The 20,588-nt window shown below is 44.4% G+C and overlaps 1 protein-coding gene across 3 annotated transcripts in view; it reads right to left on the reverse strand.

Moving 5' to 3' along the window:
* TMEM65 (transmembrane protein 65) overlaps positions 1-16,256 on the reverse strand; it is a 31,183-nt gene extending 14,927 nt beyond the window's left edge. Inside the window, exons 1-3 of one of the 3 annotated variants that reach the window (XM_042869050.1) lie at positions 15,917-16,078; positions 14,421-14,489; positions 13,002-13,241 (exon numbers count right to left, since the gene is read on the reverse strand). In XM_042869050.1, coding sequence (XP_042724984.1) covers positions 13,002-13,241; positions 14,421-14,489; positions 15,917-16,034 — 427 coding nt within the window. In that variant the 5' untranslated portion in view covers positions 16,035-16,078. Of the gene's footprint in view, positions 1-13,001; positions 13,242-14,420; positions 14,490-15,916 lie in introns of all 3 variants that reach the window. The other 2 variants (XM_042869049.1, XM_042869051.1) reach the window with 2 other exon arrangements.
* Between the last annotated feature and the right edge of the window lie 4,332 nt (positions 16,257-20,588).

Consider the following 20,588-nt stretch of genomic DNA (forward strand, 5'->3'; position numbering starts at 1 on the left):
AACATAAACAGGGACTATCATTGGATGCTCTGAGGAGGGAAGCGGGGTGACAATACTTCGGGGAAGGAGCAGAGCTGAGCCAGCGCAGGCTGGAGCGAAATGGGGAGGGGTTGAATACAGGTGAGAATCTCTTCATCTGTTTCTGTAGGATTTCTGATAAATACTTCTGTAGGGAAGGAGGCACCCAGGGAGTTCTTGCATAGGTAACATCTTCCTGCTGTAAGATTATTATTCATCATTGACAAAAGCCTCAATCTCATTACAGGGGGGGACCTCTTTTCAGTCTTTTAAAAGTGTTGGAATAGTTTTATGAATTATCAATTTTTTTAAGATTTTAAGAGTACGAGGAAACCTGCAGGCCGAAAGGCTTGTATTCTTATGTTCCATTCAAACTGCAGCTAGCACTGCTATAGAGTTTTACAGCTAAATCTGTTAGCCACCCAAGGGCAGGAAACAAGCAGCAGCACAGCAGGCACTGTGGCTTGGGCTGCTCTATGAAGGAATGTACTACAGCTGAGCACTGTTAAATCTAAGACAAATCTAAGAAGTGCTTCATAGTTCAAACAGTGACCCGCTTTTTAAGATGAGTGAAGATGGTATGAGAGATGAACATGAAAAATACTAATCACTGAGAGCTATAACAATCTCACCACAAGGCATTCCTCATCTGAAAGCTAGGGTGTGTTTTATTGCACAGAGGAAGAACTGAGGCAGCAGTTCTCTCCAAACTGTCTGGGCCACCTCAGAAATCATACCCACGTACAGCCTGAGGACAGCAAAAGGTCACTTGCAATCAGAAACCAAACAATTTTTGTGCCTATTAAAAGGAGGCATTCCTTTACAGGTGGCATTCATAAGAGAATGCAGACAGTTCTGGATAAGAGCATGGAAATGAGAGGTGAGGCACTGCTTTGCTCAGAATCAGTTAACGTTTACTTTTGAGGATCGCAAGATAGCTCCATGAATGAACTCCTCAGTCACACATCCTTCCCCCTCTATTCCTTCTCAGCTTTAATTCCCCAATGGAAAACAAAAACAAAAACAAAAACCTCAGTAAATACAGCAGAACAAAGCTGAAAGAATATTTTCATTGATTTTCAATTGGATGCCTATAATATTCTAATGGGAAACAACAATCCAAAAGTTGACAGCAAAGGAAAAAAGAGTCTCCATCATTTGTTGTAACTCATAAATGGTTTCCTGTTACTACAGCAATTAAGGCTTGAAAGGATGCTGACTCCTGCAGTGCTAAATATACACTCTGCTGTTAGCCAGCTCAGTCACGTGCACACTACAGAGTTTAGCAAAGCACTAATAAGAGATGAACAGAGGACATTAACTCTTCCTCTACTACTTGCAAAAAGGTAACTGTGTGTATGCTTGTTTGGACATATGGCACTGTGGGCATTAAAGACTAATTTGCACTCTGCCTAACACTGCAGAAAATCATACAAGAATCATGTTTATCTCCCTCCCTGAAAACCTGGAAGGAGAAGAGATGATCACATTCATTTGAAACCACTGCTCTATCTATCAGACTGTGTGCTGAACGGAGCCTGCAGTGCTGCAATCAGCAGAACTGACACATTTAGCTACAGAAACACACGTTAGTGCTCATCAGACACAGGACAGTACAGATTTAAATACCACAGAACTTCATTTTAGCTTGAACTCCAGTGCTTACCGAATGTTCATCACCAAATGAACTCCAGTGCTTACTGGAAGTTCATCACCAAACTGAGAGAATGCAATTCATTCATCCTTTTAGCCTTCCCAAGCATGCAATGCACCGTACCATTCTAAAGATGTTTAACAAAACACAGATCTAAGGTGGAAATCCTGTCGCTACATCTAAGAGAGAGCATAAAATGGCAACAAGTACCCAGAAACACAAACCACCACTTTCATCACTGAGATGTTTATTCTTGACCTTAACAGCATCTCACCAATTCAAGTTCAGTCTTTCATTTCCACTCAAGTAGGTTCATACCAAAATATGCTTTGCTTTACGATGTCTCAAACCACAGTTGCAAAATATATGAAATAAGATGCTTGCCTCAAGACAGCTGTGGGGTGACCTCACTGTAGTCTTTCAGTACATAAAGGAAGCCTATGAACAGGAGGGGAATCAACTCTCTGAAAGGGTAGATAACTGCAGGACAAGGGGAAATGGTTTTAAGTTGACAGAGGGAAGATTTAGGTTGGATGTCAGGGGGAAGTTCTTTCCAGAGAGAGTGGTGAGGTGCTGGAACAGGCTGCCCAGAGAGGCTGTGGATGCCCTGTCCCTGGAGGTGTTCAAGGCCAGGTTGGATGGGGCCCTGGGCAGCCTGGTCTAGTATTAAATGGGGAGGTTGGTGGCCCTGCATGTGGCAGGGGGGTTGGAGATTCATGATCCTTGAGGTCTCTGCCAACCCTGCCCATTCTGTCATTCTGTTTGTACAGAAGTGCCAGAAATCTGGGAAGTATCTCTGCTGGAGAGTAAATATGAACAGTAACATGGTATAATGATCTGTGCACAACAGAATTACATTATATATTACTTAACAAAGAATGGTAAAAACATAAGGACGTACAAGAAAGCTGCCAAGAAACAAGCTTTTGTAGCAAATCTCAACTGCAGTGAGCACCCACAATTCTCTGCCACAAAAAGACAAATTCTTTTGCAGAAACATAATACCCATCATCCCAAATGGAGGTTGGGTTTTTCTCTCCTCAACCTGTCTCAAATCTCAGGGACTTCAATGAGTTCCCTGGGGCTAATGGAGGGACATTTCTCAGTGGTACAGCAAATTCTTCCCCTGGCATTATTAACACTTTCACCAGTAACAGTAGAAAAAGACTGGATAAACACTTTAACATTAGAGTGTAATTTAACTAATTCACATCTACCCTTCTAACTGTGAGGTGATGTTTTGGCTTCTCTGCCAGCTTTGGTTTTCTATTGTGCCTCTCTGGTTTCAGGTTAAGCGTCCATCCATTACTTCACAGTTCTCAGCTGAGCAAAGAAGCAGCTCAATAACAGCACAGAACCAGAAAAAAGAACACAACATCTATGCATTATCACTGTGTCAGATTCAGTTTTAAGATATCCTTCATAGCAGTTTCACTTAAGAGGATAACTGTTCTGTGGGATACCACAAAAGGTCTGTTAACAGCAGTTATCACAGCCCTACACACAGCCGAAAAGATTCAATCTAGTGCAGGGCTTTCGTCACCTTGTAATAGAGGAGCGTGAGGCATCACTGATGTGACTCCCAAGCAGTGAGTGCCCATGAAATACCCATGGAGGTATAGGCACAACTATGAGAGATCCTTTATTTAATGATGCTCCCCAAGTTCCCGGTCTTAAAACAAGATCTGAGAAGTTGAGAGATGAGTTCACTCCTTCCTACCCCTCCCAGGCAGGCAAGTGATTGCCAGCAGCCTGCAGTGTACCAGGGCAGCTCTCCTCTGCCCCAGCATCACCGCAGCATCCCAGTGACAGGGAGCTCATGCCCCATGCCAGCAGCAGCAGATGAGGTCCATGTTACCACTCACTTTTTTTCCCAAGGCATCAGGTGTTGTTACTGCTGTTCTCAGGCAGAGTGTTGGCTTTTGCCTTCTGCAATACACAGGGGTCTTGAAACGAGAAAAAGCTCCTTAGTTGATATTCAGAGAGACACAGAGCAAAGCTCACCGCTGGAACAAATTCAAGGCTGGCAACAGCAGCGCTTCCACAGTACTTGGTACCCGCAGCATCAGCATCTGTACTCCTGCAGACAGCAACACCCAACCAACAGCCCTCACCATATGCAGGCAGTTGCAGCAGAGCAGGACACGAGCTGTGAGTCAGGGGGGATGATTTTTCCCTCTTTTAAGATAATGCTATCATTATATTTACAGAAAATTGAAGAAACCGCTATTATCACATATCACCAAGCATCAGCCTGCTGGTAAACCTCATTCCCTGCCGGAGGACAACCTTGGCAGTACAGAAGATTGTAGAAGTAAGATTTTCTCTGAAATAAATTTAAATGCATACAGAGTTTCTTGCTTTTAATCTATCTCAGAACTAAAGCAGCTACCCAGAACAAGAGAGGGAGAGCAAACAGAAAAACAGAACGGTATTCATTCAATTACAGAATCACAGCTAGTAAACACGCTGCTGTTGATTTCTCACTGCATTGTGGCAGTAAAGAAGCATAATTATGAGCTCCCCAGAAGTCCTTAAGAAACCTTTGATAGCTATCAGAAACCTTGGAAACCTATCAGCAAAAAAAGCACTGAAAGAAACTGCTGACAACATAAGCTCCAGCCATAAATCACTCTCAGGTAACTGCTACCTCTATACATTAAGCATTCAGTACATACAAAACACAGTAGCAATTAACCTATTCTTAACCTACTGCTAAAGGCAGCCCTGTGCATTCAGCACGTGGGTGCCTCCTTCCTGTGTCCCTGACTGTACGTGGTCCAAAACCAAGCTGCAGCATCAGCTGTCTTTGGCAGACAGCTGCAATACTGAGCATTGTTCCATGTGAAAACAGACAAAATAAGTTTACATAGAATCCCAAAACGTTTTCTCTTGGCTTTTATTAGATAAGGGTACAGAGTATCTGCTGGACTGTTATACAGCCCATGATTCTGTAATTTCTTCAGTATGTGATTTTTAAGTCCTACCAAAAAATTTTTTTACTCTATTCATGAAAGCGATCTGACATTACTGAGATTGGTGGTTATATAAAGAAAGTCATAAATAAGGAAAGAGAACAACAAAGCAAGAGCAAAATAGTTTATAAGAACAGCACTCACTAACTTAACTATTTCAAGCAATTGCCTTTGGAAAAAAATAAGAGGCAAATGTTTCTCCCGGGCAGTGTTTCTGCAGACTTCAATAACCATCAGCCTTCGCCCCAGAGGATTAACCAGCCCAATTCCAAGTGCACCTATGCAGCTCCCAGCAGCAGAGCTAACTCAGCCCAAGTGACACCACTGCGAGGCACAGCTGTGCACACATTCTCCCTCTAAAGCTGCTCTGGGACTTGTGCTTCACGACATACCACCAATCCAATCCATTTATCTAATCCCAATGCAGCGTTTCACTTTCCCTTCAAACTAGCTGATGACAATTTGATTTTGCTATATATTTCAACTTTGACTGCTTTTTTTTTTTTAACCTTTCTTTCATAACAATTTCAACTGCAATAAAGCAGTAAACTCCTGTAAGAGCCGAAGTTGCATCCTCCACCTGCCAATCTGCCTGATAATTATTAATTATGATATAAATCCATAGCTGAATCTTCAAGGATTTCTGCATGCCTATTTTCCACATGTGAGGAAATAAGCAATCTATTTAACAGTTTTCCTCCTGGCAGTGGAAAGTAGCCTCTGCTATGGCAATAGCGAATTGCCTGTATCACTGACCTATCAGTAATGCCAGCGCTTGCTGGAGAGCTGGATCACATTCGTGCTCCTCCTATCTGTTTCATGCCATACGATGAGGCATGAGTGCCTCTGGCACCATTCCCTCTCCTTGTTCTCATGTGCTGTTCCAATTCAGCAGTGTCACACAGCCTCTCCTCCAGCAGGGAGGAAGGGGAAGGGTTGGGAGGAGCAACCCTGAAGAGACAGCTCCCTGTCTATATACAAGAGGTCAGAAGAATATAAAGTCAACAGTGCTTCTCCAATGTCATTACAAGTACTTGATAAGACTAAAAACCAACTGTTTTCTCACCAGTTCAAGTCTCCTTAATGTGTTGTCAGTGACACAGAGCTGCTGGAAGGACAAGAGGAACTCCATCCTGAGGCAAGAAGTCCTCATGGCACTTCCCAGGAGAAAATAAGATGGATGCTGAGGTCCATTCATACTGCTGCTGCAAGGGATGATTTGGTTATTTTTCCCCTTATGTTCCTAAATCTCTTCCTGATCAGAGGACTTGCCCTTCACCTAGTACTTGTCCTCAGCCACCAACACAGCCAGACCTAGAGAAAATAACTGTTGCCAGCATGGAATTCAACCACAATGGGACCACTGATTAAAAAAAAAAAAAAAAAAAAAAAAAGATACTGGGTTTAATCTTTTATTCTTGAACAGAAGTTTGTTTCACATTTTCACATCAAGCTCTACTTGAGCTCTATAAAAAAGAAAAATCATCCTATTGTCAGGACTTAATGAAGTAATAATTTGCAATGCAAAACTTGAAGCTAATTGTATGTAAAGAAGCAGCTGGTAAAGCCATCAGTTTACATCACACACATTTCTCTCCAGTCTTCCATGAAATTCAACTAAGGCAGTAAAATAATTTCTACCTATTCTGTTTGCCATTAAAAATGGCATAATATACTAATGGAGACTGATGACTTGCACTCTGAACACGAAGTTATACTGGCCAGCATTAAGGAAGGGATGGATCACTGCATACAGCCAAAAGCTACAGAGAACAAATGATTTAAAGTTATTCTCACAGTAAAAGTAACTCAAAATCAATGCTATTTACAAAGTAAAACCACAGCAGGGTGAAATGGAGCATTATCTGTTGGTTCCCAGTAAGTATTTGGACGTGAAGAAAATACAGAGCTGTGCAGCAATAGAACTTTGCATTCACAACACACCAAGAAGCAGACAGATCTCTGTGGCACAGATGAGAATCACCCACCATTTCCTGCATCCCCTCCCAACCAAGCCCCAATGCCCCTCAGAAGGTCTGGGATGACTCGCCGGTGTCCAGCTGCCTGGTCCCGGACCATCTCTGAGAAGTGACCTTCAGGGACCAACATCTGGGCCCCTGCTGACACCCACGGTGCTGCCTCCTCTCAGCTGGTCTCTCTGTTGAAGCCTCTCAAATTTTTTTTTATGTTTTAGAAATAAAAACGATTTCCTAAGATTGTGTCCTTCCCCCAGGTCAAGCAGGAGCCGTCAACCGTGACTGCAGCCACATGAAGAGGCAGGACTTAACTCTGGAAATGCCTCATACCTGGCACAGATACAGAAAAGTCTTTTCCAAAGCAAAGCACAACCGCTCAGCAAATTACAGTATGGGCACCAACACCCTTAAAAGCTACTGAGTATTTAGCAAGTAGGTTGAGCAAAGCTTTTGTCCCTGGGCACAAGCAGTGAGAGAAAACAAAAGAAGCCACCTGCTCCTACTGACTGTTTTAAGGCGGAAGATGAGTTGCTACCAACTGTGCTTCATCCCCTAACGGGTAACACTGTGGTCTTCCAATACTTCTGCTTGCCCTTTTTAAGAGATAACCTGCAGGTTGAAAAAGTGGCGTGCTGGGATCTGCCAAAAGCTAAAGCACAGTCACAGAATCACACAAACACCACAGTTGGAAAAGGCCTACAAGATCATTTGTAATGATCAAATGAAAAAACAACCACCAAACAAGGCATAGTATGTGTAAGACAGACTGTGTATCAGGATGTATTATGGCTGCAGGGGTGAATTATTAATTATTAATTAACATACAAATATTTAAGAATGCAAAGTAAGTGAACCCTCCCCCCCCCCAAAAAAAAAAATATGCCAGTGATTTCATATCCCACATTTTTGAATCAGATATGGGCTCTACTGGATTAAGAACGTATGTTGTCAGCATCACCTTAAAAAACTCACTGCATTTGAGGAAGCAATAGCCTGCTTGAGGCACAGGTTAGTCACATCCCCAGAATTCCAAAAGGCAAGCTCACGTTAACAGAGGTTATCCTACACAGCAGGAAAACGACAATAAAAACATTTGTTTTCCAGTTTCTGAAACAGCACCATGACGATTTAAGGAGGAAGAAAGGAAAGGAACAGGGGGTGACACAAGACAACTCACACGTTTCTTCCAGCTTGAACTGTTTCTTTAGCAGCAAAAAATAAACTGCATTAAGGAGATCCGCAGCAGCTTTATTAATCACCATCTGCATGATACACTTATCTCAGCTTTCCCATCTACTTTATCTTTTTATAAAATAAGAGCTTTTAGTTGCATGGCTAACCTTTAAACAATTCCTTTAGGAAATGGAGGTGATGCTCTTCTAATATAGACTATACACCAAATCAGTACCCCTGTGTCCACAGGATATACACAGAAAGATAACCCATCACTGAAGGGTTCAAGCTATTTAGCAAGTAAAAGTTGCATTTTAAGTGATCTTTCCAAAAGAGAGCTAAGTTAAAACAGCCCTCACACCAGACAGGATAGCTGCTAGGAAAGCCTGTCTCCCAATAGCCACGAAATGTACTGGTTTACACAAGACATATGCAGTCAAAAAACAATGGCTCAAGGCTTGAGTGGGTTTTTTTGACCATCTAAATAAATAAACACTTGTGCATTAAAATCATTTTGCACAAATCACATGCTTAAACACATGCAATATCTGGAAAATAAAGTTTTCTTTCGGGCAATCTTCTCAGATTTCACCTTCCCAAAGCATTAATTACAGCAAATGGAAAAAGTGGTCAATTGAATATTGTATTCTCTAGCAATGGCATTATTCCTACATTCTGTTTGGGCCACAAGTCAATGCATGGCACTTTCAAAAAGTGTAAGGTTGGTAACACTGAGCTTCTGCAAGTGAACAGAGCCATTCAAATCTGAAATCTTCAGTCTGTTACAATGTAGAAATTAAGGAGACCTGCCCAGACTACCCAGGAATTACTGAGCTCATGAGATTTTCCACAAGACCAGGACATGACACATTTCTTCAGTCCCATTAAGAGTAACTCCCAAAGAACTATGGGAATCACACAGTTCTGAGACCAAAGTCATTATAATCATAAAGACTGAAGTCCCAAATTTCTATTAATACAAATAAGCAAAAACCGAGCACTTATTTCTTGTAGCAATACATGCCAACTGCATCAAAACAGGCAAGCAGAAAGTCTGTCAAACAAGCAGCTTGCTGGCCGTATGCAATGCCACACCTTAGCAACACACTTGTAGTTGTTAGCTTTTTACTGTACCAGAAGTACTGCTCATCTCTGGTGACACTACTTCCTTTGCTCGCTTCTCAAGTGGTACCAGTGGCTTAGGGTATCTGGATGCTAAAAGTTTTCAAAAGCAAGATGGCAGTAAGTCACTACTTAAAATCTTCCAATCAGTCCCAGCGTATCTGCCAGCAGGAGGGAACCTGCATAAACAAGGAGAGCAAGTTTCTCTAGATCTTACACACATTGCACTTGCTGGCTTTCCTCTGCAAAAACACGTGGCTGTGTTTCTGCACTCAGACACTGGGCTTTAACATAGGAGAAGAAAGTCATTAAGTTTATTCTAAGTTAAAGTTTCATGAAACATTTGCTACAGGCTGACAACTTCCATAAGATACTATGTGGTTACTGAGATGACAACATAATAAAAAATTTATACTCTCCTAAGCTAATTCAGTTTACAGGTTTTCTGCCACTTAAAAAAAAAAAAAAAAAAGTCCAATAAATCATAAGCTTTCACATGTAATAAAGCTTACAGAAATGTCAGATTGACAAATGCCACACAACAGTGCTGAAATGAAGAATGGAAATAAGAAATTTTCTAATGCCCTGGAGTACATCTTAGAGATGAGATCTCATTCATGCATTTGCTGCTTTGGAGTTTTAGGGTGTGTTGTTTTTGGTTTTTTTTTTCAATGTAACTGCAATTACACTCTTGAGAAGTTTATTGGGAAAGGCAGCACACCTTCTGATTAGATTTTAGCTGTATGAAATCCCTCAGCTGAGGTAACCCGCACAGCAGAAATCTTCCCAAGCACTTTGCCTTTTCTGGTACTGGACAACCATATTCTTGAGAGCGGACATAAAAAGAATCTGAAGAAAATTTAGCTGCATTTCATAAGAATCCAATGTGAGGATAAAAGGAACTGGAACTTCCTGTCATTTCCTCAACACCAGCTTCTCCTCCCCAGCCAGGCGCGTGCTCATTGAGCTCCTCACAGAGCCCAGCACAGCCCCCCCTGGGCTGAGCTCCATCCCAGCTCCCAGGCAGAGCAGCAGGCAGAGCTCTGCCCTTCCACACTCAGGCTGGGAAAGCCAGCACGGATTTATACATTGAACACTGTAGATATAGCAGCACACGACAGCTGAGGGGCTGACTGCAGCTTATTATTTCTCCCTTCTCCTCAGCAAGTCTCAAGAAAAACAGTGTCAGAACAACCACAGAAACGATCAACCCAGAACTGCCTCACTGCTCTCTTTTCTGCTAGAAAAACGGCATCGTTTTCAAGCAAACAGATTTAATACTAGCAGTAATTGACATCTGAGCTGATGAGTTTTTTATAATGGTTTGTGACAGGTAACAAAATATTTAGCGTTACGTAGATGACCAACATATGAAAACAGAACAATTCCATCTGCAGACATCAAAGAAAACAATAAGCAGTTGGTTCAGCACTCCTCCTCCCGTACTCTGCCTTCATCAAAAGGCTCAATGGTTTGAGAGGGGGAAAAAAAAAGAATTTCAGAAGCAAAAAAGAGAAGTAATATCTGTTTCCATCCGAACCACATTATTGTTTTCATCACAGAGTATTTCAGACTCAGCAGTGAGACCAGTGATTGCTGTGGTGTAGCTGCGATGGACCACAAGCATAAAGGCACTGTGCACAGGCAAGCTGTAAGAGTTGCTCATTTTATCAGCTTGCTGGAGCACTTCAAATTACATGCTTACCAGCAGTTCTGCCAGAGGACCTTTTTTTAGAATTGTAATCAAACGCCAAAGCTAAAAACCCATTTCTTGACCTAGGTCACTGCAGGTAGATATCCATCTTCACATGCAGCTCAGCTCACCCACATCCATGAGGCTGTAGAGGAGAGAACTGCCCCCCTCAGGTGCCACTGTGCCTGCCAGTCAGTGTGCATTAGCAAGGCTGGTCCCCTCCACACATCCGTCAGTCCTCCCAAGAAACTTCACTGTCCATTGGAAAAACAAAAAAAGAAATCACTCTTCAGACAAGAGAAGTAAAGCCAGAAAGCTCCAATCATGCTTTGTTGTATTAACATAGGTTAAGCTGTACCAAAATGAGTCACTAAGATCTGGGTGGTTCCTGAAATCAAAAGGCAGATAACCGGTTTATTGTTAATAGCATGGTGTGCCTGCCTCGCACAAAAAAAGGAATTATTTTCATAATAGATCACATTTGATGCATCTAAGGAATTTTGGTTAAACATCCGTCTGATGAATTTGCAGCCTTTCAAATTCACTTCCCTGCAGGAGTTGTGGAAGTAGTGGCACCTGGGCTCTAATAATAGATTATAAAGCAGAGATGCTTCTTCTGATACCACAGTGAGATTTTGCCCAACACTAACTGTAAGTCTGCAATACCCTCATAAAGATCTTGCCACAGCTGTCAGACCAATTGCAGACACAGTGCACTGCCCTTCACTCACAGTGCTACGTTTTTTTACAAAGCCATGACACACTAACTTGGAATTATGAACATTTTTCAATCAGAATGTACCAGTTTGGTCAGATTATTTGCTAAACAGTGTATGGTATGACATGCCGGTGCCCTCATACAGAATCTAGCTAGAGACTGGATTCTCCAAACCTGTCAAGTAAGCCAGCAAAATCCAGCTGACAAGGACACATACACCACTACCAAGTTTTGGCATGTTTTCCAGTTAAGGCAGCATCGGCAAGAAAACAAATCCAAGCTTATTACATTTCATAAGATCCTTTACTAAGTTAACATTTCACATAATGAACGTAGCTCGGTGCTCTGAAGGAACTGCACATAGTTCTTACAGGATTTTTCCCATCTCTGAAGCAAGGATGAAGAAATAACACATTCACGTATCACAATGTGAGATTTCTGAGAGTCCCTGTGTAGACACACTGTGTTAGTATTATTAATGGAGAAGTGTAACATTCTGGATTGAGAACGTTTTAAGCCAGCACAGATGAGAACAGCACCCTCAGCACGTCTGCTGTATGGTTATTTCTTACCTAAGCTACAGAAACCTCCTTCCTGCTGGTTACCAAGTTTGCTGCACTGCTTTAAAGCACTTTCATGAATCACTTTCTAATATACGATTGACACTAAAGGCAGAAAACCTGAGCATAAACGCAATTCCTTCCTCCTAACCCCCCCTCCATCTGTAACAGAAAACTGATACAGAAGTCAGAACCACTAAATCACTCCTGACATTGCCAATACCATCTCTATATTTTCATTTCCCCCATATAAAAAAGGAGCAAGGAGTACTTCACCGTGCCACCAACAAAACAAAGCCTCAACCATGGAGCACCACCTCCACAGACAGGGAAGCAGCACTATTACAGTTAGGAGAAATTGGGCAATTTGCTACTTCAGTGTTTCTGTAACTATGAAAAACACAAAATATTTAGATTCAAATCCATATGCATCATCTCCATCTGCTGCAGCCAACATGCTTACAAGGACAAATGCTTCAAAACCCTGCCTGGGAAAATATGAGACCCTATTCACCTTTCTAACTAAAGAAAAAGAAGACTTCAATGATAACGGAAAACTACGCCTTGCACTTTTCTGCAGAAAGAGCAACTTGGTGATGTTCTGACTACATTTTCAGGCAGTTAGCAAGGTAGAGATTATAGTCTCAATTAAAACGCTTCTCAGAATCCCTTTTAAAAGCAATTCTATCTACATACAGTTTCATATCCTTCCCCCAGCTACTCCTGTGCAAAAGCCTCCTGTTATTTTAACCAGGCTTCCAAGTGAGCACAGCTTCACAGCCATCCTTCACTGCAAGCTCACAGATCAATTCAGTCCTCTGACCGAAGCATTGCTACAGATAGAATCATTTCAGCACTTGTTAATAACAAGCTTCAGCTGCTCTCTGTCAGCTACACTTTAAACCCACTGCCCGTGCTCAGCACCTGAAAGCAATAAACATCCAGATGGAAGTTTCCAGGTAAGATGGGGACAGTGTGGTGGCAGGAACAGTTCTAAGCCACGCTGCCACAAACCTCTCCCCACCGACAGTTATGTGACTACAGGGCAAAGAGATGCATTAAGTACCAAAGCATTCGAGACCCAGCTGACTTAAAGGCTACAGCTCACCTACCTGAGGACCATCCTTCAGCGCAGCAGTGAGGGCAGCAGCAGGGTTTCCCCGCAGCCTCTGCCATCAGCGGAGGCCACAGATAGTGTGTCCTGTCATATTTCGTGCTAGGGCAATTAGATGGTGGAACTGCTTCCTTCGGGTGGTAGGCCTGCGAATGGGCTGAGGAACAGGCCCCACTGGATTCTTGATTTGCCCAGGTCTCCCCATATTGCTGACAGCTTGCCCGAGCTACTATGGGGTCTGTTAGGGCACAGAAGAGGTAGTGAAGGAAGAAGGTCAAAACTTAACTCAATAAAGACCACATTAAGAAGGGTATGGACTAAGACCTCACTTTCCATATAGATGTAAAAAAAGATCACAGGCACATAACAAGCTCAAGTGCACAGAGCAGCAAAACTGCATGTGCATTTCATGATTGAGGAAAGACAGATTTTCCAGGCTGAAAAAGGACAGAGAAACTTCCTTAGATAGGAATGCAAACGTGAAGGCTGCATTTGGACCACAGCTTATTGGAAATCAACACAAGCGTAAAACTAGCAAGCTGATCTGAAGCAACCACTCTCCTGCATGCTGCCACCGAATGAAAAGACTGAGCAGAAACAGATCGACCAGATCACCTTATCTACATTGAACTAGTTGATTGTAAAAATCAGAAGTGATTACAGTTGATTGGAGCTGGAGAAAGTATTTGGAAAGTGGGGGCACAACCCCCCCATGTGCTACTCTCAACCACAACCTGCATACACAGTTAAAACATTCCTGTGGTCGTCATACTAATATCAGGCAACAGCAAGCATTCAAAGTGTTATCATAATTAAGCATATGAAGTACAGAACATCATCATCCAGCCCAGGAATTGTATTGTTTTCTTCCCAGTGCAGCCCAAAATCCATTTTTTCTGCTTCTATCATTGCCTGGTGCAGTGAGATGTACATCTGATAACTGGCAAACTGATGCCCTTCCTCACATCAAGTCTGAATTCTGTCAATACCAACCCTCTGACATTAGCTCCCTTCCCTCCTTAGCTCAGGACAACTCCAACACATGCATCCAGAAGGGAACCCCGTGCTCTGTGTGTACCTCTGAAGAATGCAGAGCCCCTGTTTTATCTGCATTAAATGATTCCTGTGCTGTTTCTCTCCCTTTAATGTGATTATAGTTCTCTAGAATCTCAGGGAACATATAGGAGATGCACATTATGGTATTAAGACTTTCCTTCCCTTTATTTTTATTTAAAAGACTTTCTAGAAGCTCTTGTTTATTATTTTTTGTTGTTGTTGACCACATTTAGAAAAAAATCACTTCCCAGACAGAAAGGGTGACAGCTGATATCATGATGTAGTCAGGTTAAATAATAAATGAATAAATAATGAAAGAGCTGAATAAAGGTAAAAGCTATTTTAAAACAAATCAAGTTACCAGCTGAGCAGATCAAAAAACCTGACTCTGTGGACTGCAGTCCGATGGCATTACTACACCTGGAGCAACCTGTGGGACCACAAAGCACAGAACTGAGCTTTTGTTAAATAACTCTCTCTAGTGAAATAAATGTCACCACTTCTGGTACAAGTGAACTGCAGTTCTCACTATGAAATAAATCTGCAGTTTACTGATAAGGTTGTACCTACTTATGTCTTTAAACTAATGCTTTTGTAACAGTATTCCAAATTCTAAGCGATCAGACCCCCACAATACTGTACAGAAACAGTTTTTCACACTGCAGTTAGCAGCAATCAAGCAACAAGGTATTTAATAGGGGCATGTGCTGAGTTATCTCTGTATAGACCTTGAGACACCACACTGAAACACATGCGATATACACAGTGTGATCCTGCAGTGATACAGAAGCACGGCAAGCAGCCCGCTTTCACCTGAACGCTAAGTGCCAAGAGAGAAACCAGCACAAAAACCTCTGGGAAGAACCCTTATAAATGCTGAAAAGGACCTTTAGAGTGTTAGTTGTTAGTACTCAAAAGTTAGGGACAACATACAGCTTAAAGCACTCTTCCTACTAGGCTGGAAAACAAACACAGCCGATTTACACTCCACAGAACTCCTAAAAGGAACTGCTTTGGTGACCTGCTCTGGCTCCTGTGTTTACATGCAAGTGCAATGCAAACAGCTGAAATGTTTTGCTTCTTCATGAAGGCAGCACTCTATAGCTGACCCCTGAGCTGCTTTCTGCCCACTGTGAGGCTTCCTTAAGGCACAGAACAGCGAGGAGCAACAGAAATGCCCTTTCCAAGGGCACGCTATGTAAAAGTCACATAGAGGCCTAGATCAGAGCACAGGGCTCTGGGGTGCCTGCTGTCACCTCAGCTGTAAGGCACCTAAGGCACCCTGCATTACAGCTGAGCATCCAACCCAGAAGTCCTGAGACTGTAATTAACGCGATTTGGCTTGGTCAAGTTTTTGATTTGTTAAAGTGAAAGCGTCAAGTTGGAAAGAAGGGTTGGATCAAAATACATAATAAGAATACATCAGCGTGAATTACTGAATTGGCGTTGTATAGCACTGCACTCCAAGACCTCCCTCGGCGCACACAGCTGCGCGAGAAGGAGCCGCTCCCAGGCAGAGCAGCGCTGTTCATGAATGAGCTTCTGGAGTACAGCACAGATCCTCAGCGCTCTGAACCCAGTTGAGCGCCGCACGAGCAGCGGGAGGATTTCAGAGCAGACGCACATCGCTTCTCCCGTTCTGAAAAATGGCCACCCACGGCTTTCGGAAACTCCCGGTGAGCAGCCGAGCACGCGGAGCGCTCCGCCGGGGGAGAAGTTGCGGAGGCAGCGGCGCCCGCGGCCCGGCCCGGCTCTCCCACCCGCCGGGGCGAGGCTGCTCCCCGCCCGCCCTCAGTGCGGCCCCGAGGGCGGCAGGGGCGCAGGGCCCGGCCCCGCTCCGAGTCGGGCTCCGCTCACCTTGCGCGATGGCGATGGACTCGAAGCGATGCAGCTCCCGCAGCAGGCAGCTCCGCTCGGTGGAGTGCAGGCTGTAGATGAAGTCGCGGGCCCCCTGCGCCGTGTTCAGCGCCTCCATCGGCTCCTTCCTGGGGTGCGTGCCCAGCGCCCGCCCGGGCGGCGCTCCCCGAGCCGGCAGCAGCCCGTCGGCGCCGCCCCGCAGCGAGCCCAGGCGGCGGCGGCAGCAGCAGCGCGGCGGGCCCCGCAACGAGCCCAGGCGGGAGGAGGAGGAGGAGGAGGGTGCGGCGGGGCCCCCCGGCCGCCCCAGCAGCAGCGCTGCCCGGCCGAGCCACGCCGACATGGGGCAGGGGAAGGCGCGGCGCTAGGGCCGCCGCAAACGCCCGCCGCGGACTCAGGGGCTGGGGGACGGACGCGCCGCTCGGGGCCGGGGAAGCGCCCCAGTCACCGCCCCGCGGCCGCTCCCGCCAGCGGCGGCGGCGCCGCTCCCCGCCCCGCCTCGCCCCGCCCCGCCCAGCGCTCCGCGACGCCCCGGCCGCCCGTGAACCCGCGGCGGCCGCCGGAGCGCGGCTCAGAGGGCGGGCGCCCGCGGGGCGGCCTCGCGCACGCGCAGGGCAGTGCCGGGCAGCAGCGCGGCCTCCGTCGCCCCCTCAGGGCCGGCGGGCGTTCGGCCGCCCCTCCGGGCTGGGGTGGGTGCGCCGAGGGTGGCCGCTGGTCTGTGAGGAGAAGCCGCCCTGCCGCGGGCGGGCAGTCCTGTAAGGGACAGATAGGAGCGAGCTTGGTGCCGAGCGCTCTCTGAACCCGGGCGCTGTGCTGGGCGGAGCCGCCTCAGGGGAGCCCGCAGCGCAGGAGGAAAAAGTCGAATATAACATCAAACACTTCTCTCCCTCACCTCACCCCCCGCAGTTCTTATTGCTGTGCGCGTCGGTAAGGTAGCAGTTAATCCATCGGATTTACTCGTGGCAATAGAAGCGTTGCCAGAACACGCTGGCGAGAATAACGGGAGGTTTTCCTTTTATTGCCCATTCTCCAGGCCCTCACCTTGCGGTATTGCAGTGTGCAGAGTTCAGTTCTGCTGCACAACGCAGATGCAGTTGTGTGTGGCCTTTGTGCTTGAAGCAGGCAGTGTGATTTATGTATTTCTTTTTATACACAAAAACAGTTTGCCTGAAGCAACTAAGGCATTTGTAAAGCTTTCCTACACAATTCCATGGTGCCTACCTGGGGTTAATCCAGCTGCTGCTCCAAAGGCTTTATTCAGAAAGCATTAGATTCTTGTCGTTAGACTGCAAAGAGCATCGATAACTGCAGCCTGGGACTCACCTATCGCTCACTGCATGCAGAGCTGATTTAATAACCAGGTAAGGGACATCTGGAAGTGCTCAGAGCCAAGGACAGGAGGACAATCACCTTCCTGCTCCTGCTGGATGCACTATTTTTGATACAAGCCGGGATGCCACTGATCTTCTTGGCCACCTGGGCAAACTGCTGTCAGCTAACATCCCTAGACACTTTTCCTCTGCGCAGCTTTTCAGCCACTCTGTTCCAAGCCTGTAGTGCTGCCTGGAGTTTTGTGACCAAAGTACAGGACCTGACACTTGGTCTTGTTAAAGCTCATACACTTGGTCCAGCCTATCTAGGTCCTCCTGTAGGGCCTTCCTACCCTCATGCAGATCAACCTCCCAACTTGGTGTCATCTGCAAACCTGCTAAGAGTGCACTGAATCCCCTCATCCAGATCATCAATAAAAGCATTAAACAGGACAGGTCCCAGTAACAATCTCTGGGGAGCACCACTAGTGACTGGTCACTGGATTTAACCCCATTCACCACCCCTCTCTGGGCCTGCCAGTCCAGGCAGCTTTTTACCCAGTGAAGGGTATACCTGTCCAAAGCCATTGGCTGCCAGCTTCTCTGGGATAAGTTAAAACTTTAAATGAAAAAGCAAAGTTTTCTCTACCATTCCATCACTGCAGAGATGATGTGTGGTACAAAGGTAGGGATCCTGCAATAAACAGGCAGCCAATGTACTTTTTTGTTCAATATTATGGATGTTTACATAAAGTGTCTGAACTATAGAGAAAGAAAATAAAGTAATAGTAGAAGGACAGGTCATAAAGGACTGTTATATCTTGTTACATAGGAGGATGTTGCCCACTGCTTCCAGTTGAATGCATTTTTGCCATGGAGCTAATCGATTCTGTCTCTGTAAGACAAACATTTTTCCATTTCAGTAAATCACTCTTTCATCACATATTACTGATATAGAGGCACTAAGCCTTTGATAATACTTAGAACAATACTTATTTCTCATCCTGCCAAGAAGGACTTGGGAATTCTAGTGGATGAGAAGCTGGAAATGAGCCAGCAGTGTGCTCTTGCAGCCCAAAAGGCCAGCGGTATCTTGGGCTGCATCAAAAGAGGAGTGGCCAGCAGGGACAGGGAGGTGATGGTGCCCCTCTGCTCTGTCCTCATGAGGCCCCATATGGAGTACTGTGTCCAGGCCTGGGGCTCCCAACACAAGGAGTACACGGAGCTGCTGAAGCAGGTCCTAAGGAGGGCACAAATATGGTCAGAGGGTTGAAGAACCTTTACTATGAAGAAAGACTGGAAGAGCTGGGCTTGTTTAGAATGGGGAAAGCTCCAGGGTGATCTCATTGCAACCTTCCTGTATTTGAAGGGAGCTTTTTAAGAGGACTGACTTTTTACGCAGTCTGACACTGGCAGGACAAGGAAGAATGGCTTTAAACTAAATGAGGGGAGATTTAGCTTAGATTTTAGGAAGAAATTCTTTACTCAGAGAGCGGTAAGGCACTGGCACAGCTGCCCAGAGCACTTGTGGATGCCCCATCCCTGGAGGTGCTCAAGGCCAGGTTGCTGGGGCCTCTGGGCAGCCCGAGCTGGTGGTGGGCAGCCCTGGGTTGGAACTGGATGATCTTTGTGGCCCAACCTTCCAACCCAGACCATTCTGTGACTCTGTGCTTAGTTCATGGGCTTTCTGTTGGAAGAGGGGTATTTTCTGTTACTTCTCAGCGGCAAAATGGCAGCTGGGAATATTTTTCACTTCCAGAGAACTGTAACAACAGTTTGTAAAAGTGTTCAAAGATGCTCTTCAGAAGTTTTTTAATCAGCTTTTTCCATTAAAACTGACACTTTTATATAAAAATGCAGAACACGCGATGGGATTGCCAAAAATATAAAAAACTGTCATCCAAAGAATAAGAAAACAAACTTTCCAGATGTCAAACCTTCCATATTTTGATGACATCTTTCTTTTTATGATACATTCTATAACTGATTTTATATTCACACAGCTCTATTGCACCAGACTACAAAGGCAGAACAAGGAAGGAACACCAGTAAAAAAAAGATTTCATACCTTTTCTTTCAACATAGCCTTTGCCAACAGTGCTAAACCTGTATTGCAAAAAGTAATTGTGTTTGAATTTTTCTTGGGTATTTTGACAGTGCATAAAGCATTGCAGGTATTTTCAGGCACTAAAAGGCGAGTTTCTTTGTCCTAAAGAGCCTGCAGCCTGTAGTGCCAGCCTCTGAAAGAATTCCACAGAGTGACTGTGCCAGAGTGGAGCTGCGATGAAATGGATCTGAAGTCACTGACAACAGATCAGGATTTTATAACACGACCTTTAGGAAGTGTAGGAATACCAAACATACAGAGAGGTGTAAGGACATTGCTGAAATGGAAATATTATTTGATTAGGAAAATAAGCTCATTGCTTGTATGTGTAGATTCTTACCTGGGCAGAAGTCCTGTCATGCCTTTCTAAACCTATAAAACTGCTTTGAACAAAAGAATGAAAATGACGGTAGGGGAATTGACAGAGAATCAACTAAGTAATCCAATAGCTTTTTTTTTCCCTGTATTTCTTCTTATTTTGTGACAAAGTGGAATTGAAGCCACTGGTTTATCCTGACAATGTAATTAATCAGACTGCAGATTTAATTTGATGCAGCAGGTGGTGTAGAGTAACTTTCATTAGTCCCTAACTCTCCAGCAGAGCTTTTGAACTTGCTGGAATGCCTATTTTTGACAGTGATCTAAAAATGCAGAAGTTTCTCCTTATTTTCTTCTTTTCTTGCTGGTAGGTTAACTTTCTCCCAGCACAAGTTGCTGCACGAGTGACCAAACTAATAAAGCTGGTTTACACACCAAATCACTGAATGGGGGGATGGTGGAAATTGTTAAAAATACTATATGGAAATTTATGCAATGTTAAATCCTACAAGTTAGAACCATGAATATGTAGAAGTCAGTAGGAAAGTGCTTCTCATATTTAAACAGAAAGGAGAATCATGGCAGACAGGCACTGAATGTAAGTTCCATATGGAACACTGTACCTGGAAGGAATATTCTGGTTTTTTGGATATATAAACATGAGCTTATCAAATACAAGATGAGAAGTTATATATATATTTTTTGTCTTTCAGAGTAAATGCTTTTAGAATATTGTATTCAGTTACAAGGTTGATTTATTCAGTTTATCGACTGGAAATTTTTAGGTTAATATAAACATAGCTGGTAAGTGACTTACTCTATGAGTTTTCAGCATGCAGTACAATTATATATAAGTCAGACCTTTTGACATCTTGAAGATGAGACTACACGTAACCAGAATGCTTGCAAAGTATTGGCAGTGAAAATAAAAGCCAAAGCA

This window comes from Lagopus leucura, unplaced genomic scaffold, assembly GCF_019238085.1.
Source record: "Lagopus leucura isolate 7727_CA_CO unplaced genomic scaffold, USGS_WTPT01 Super-Scaffold_100002, whole genome shotgun sequence".
Lineage (NCBI taxonomy): Eukaryota > Metazoa > Chordata > Aves > Galliformes > Phasianidae > Lagopus > Lagopus leucura.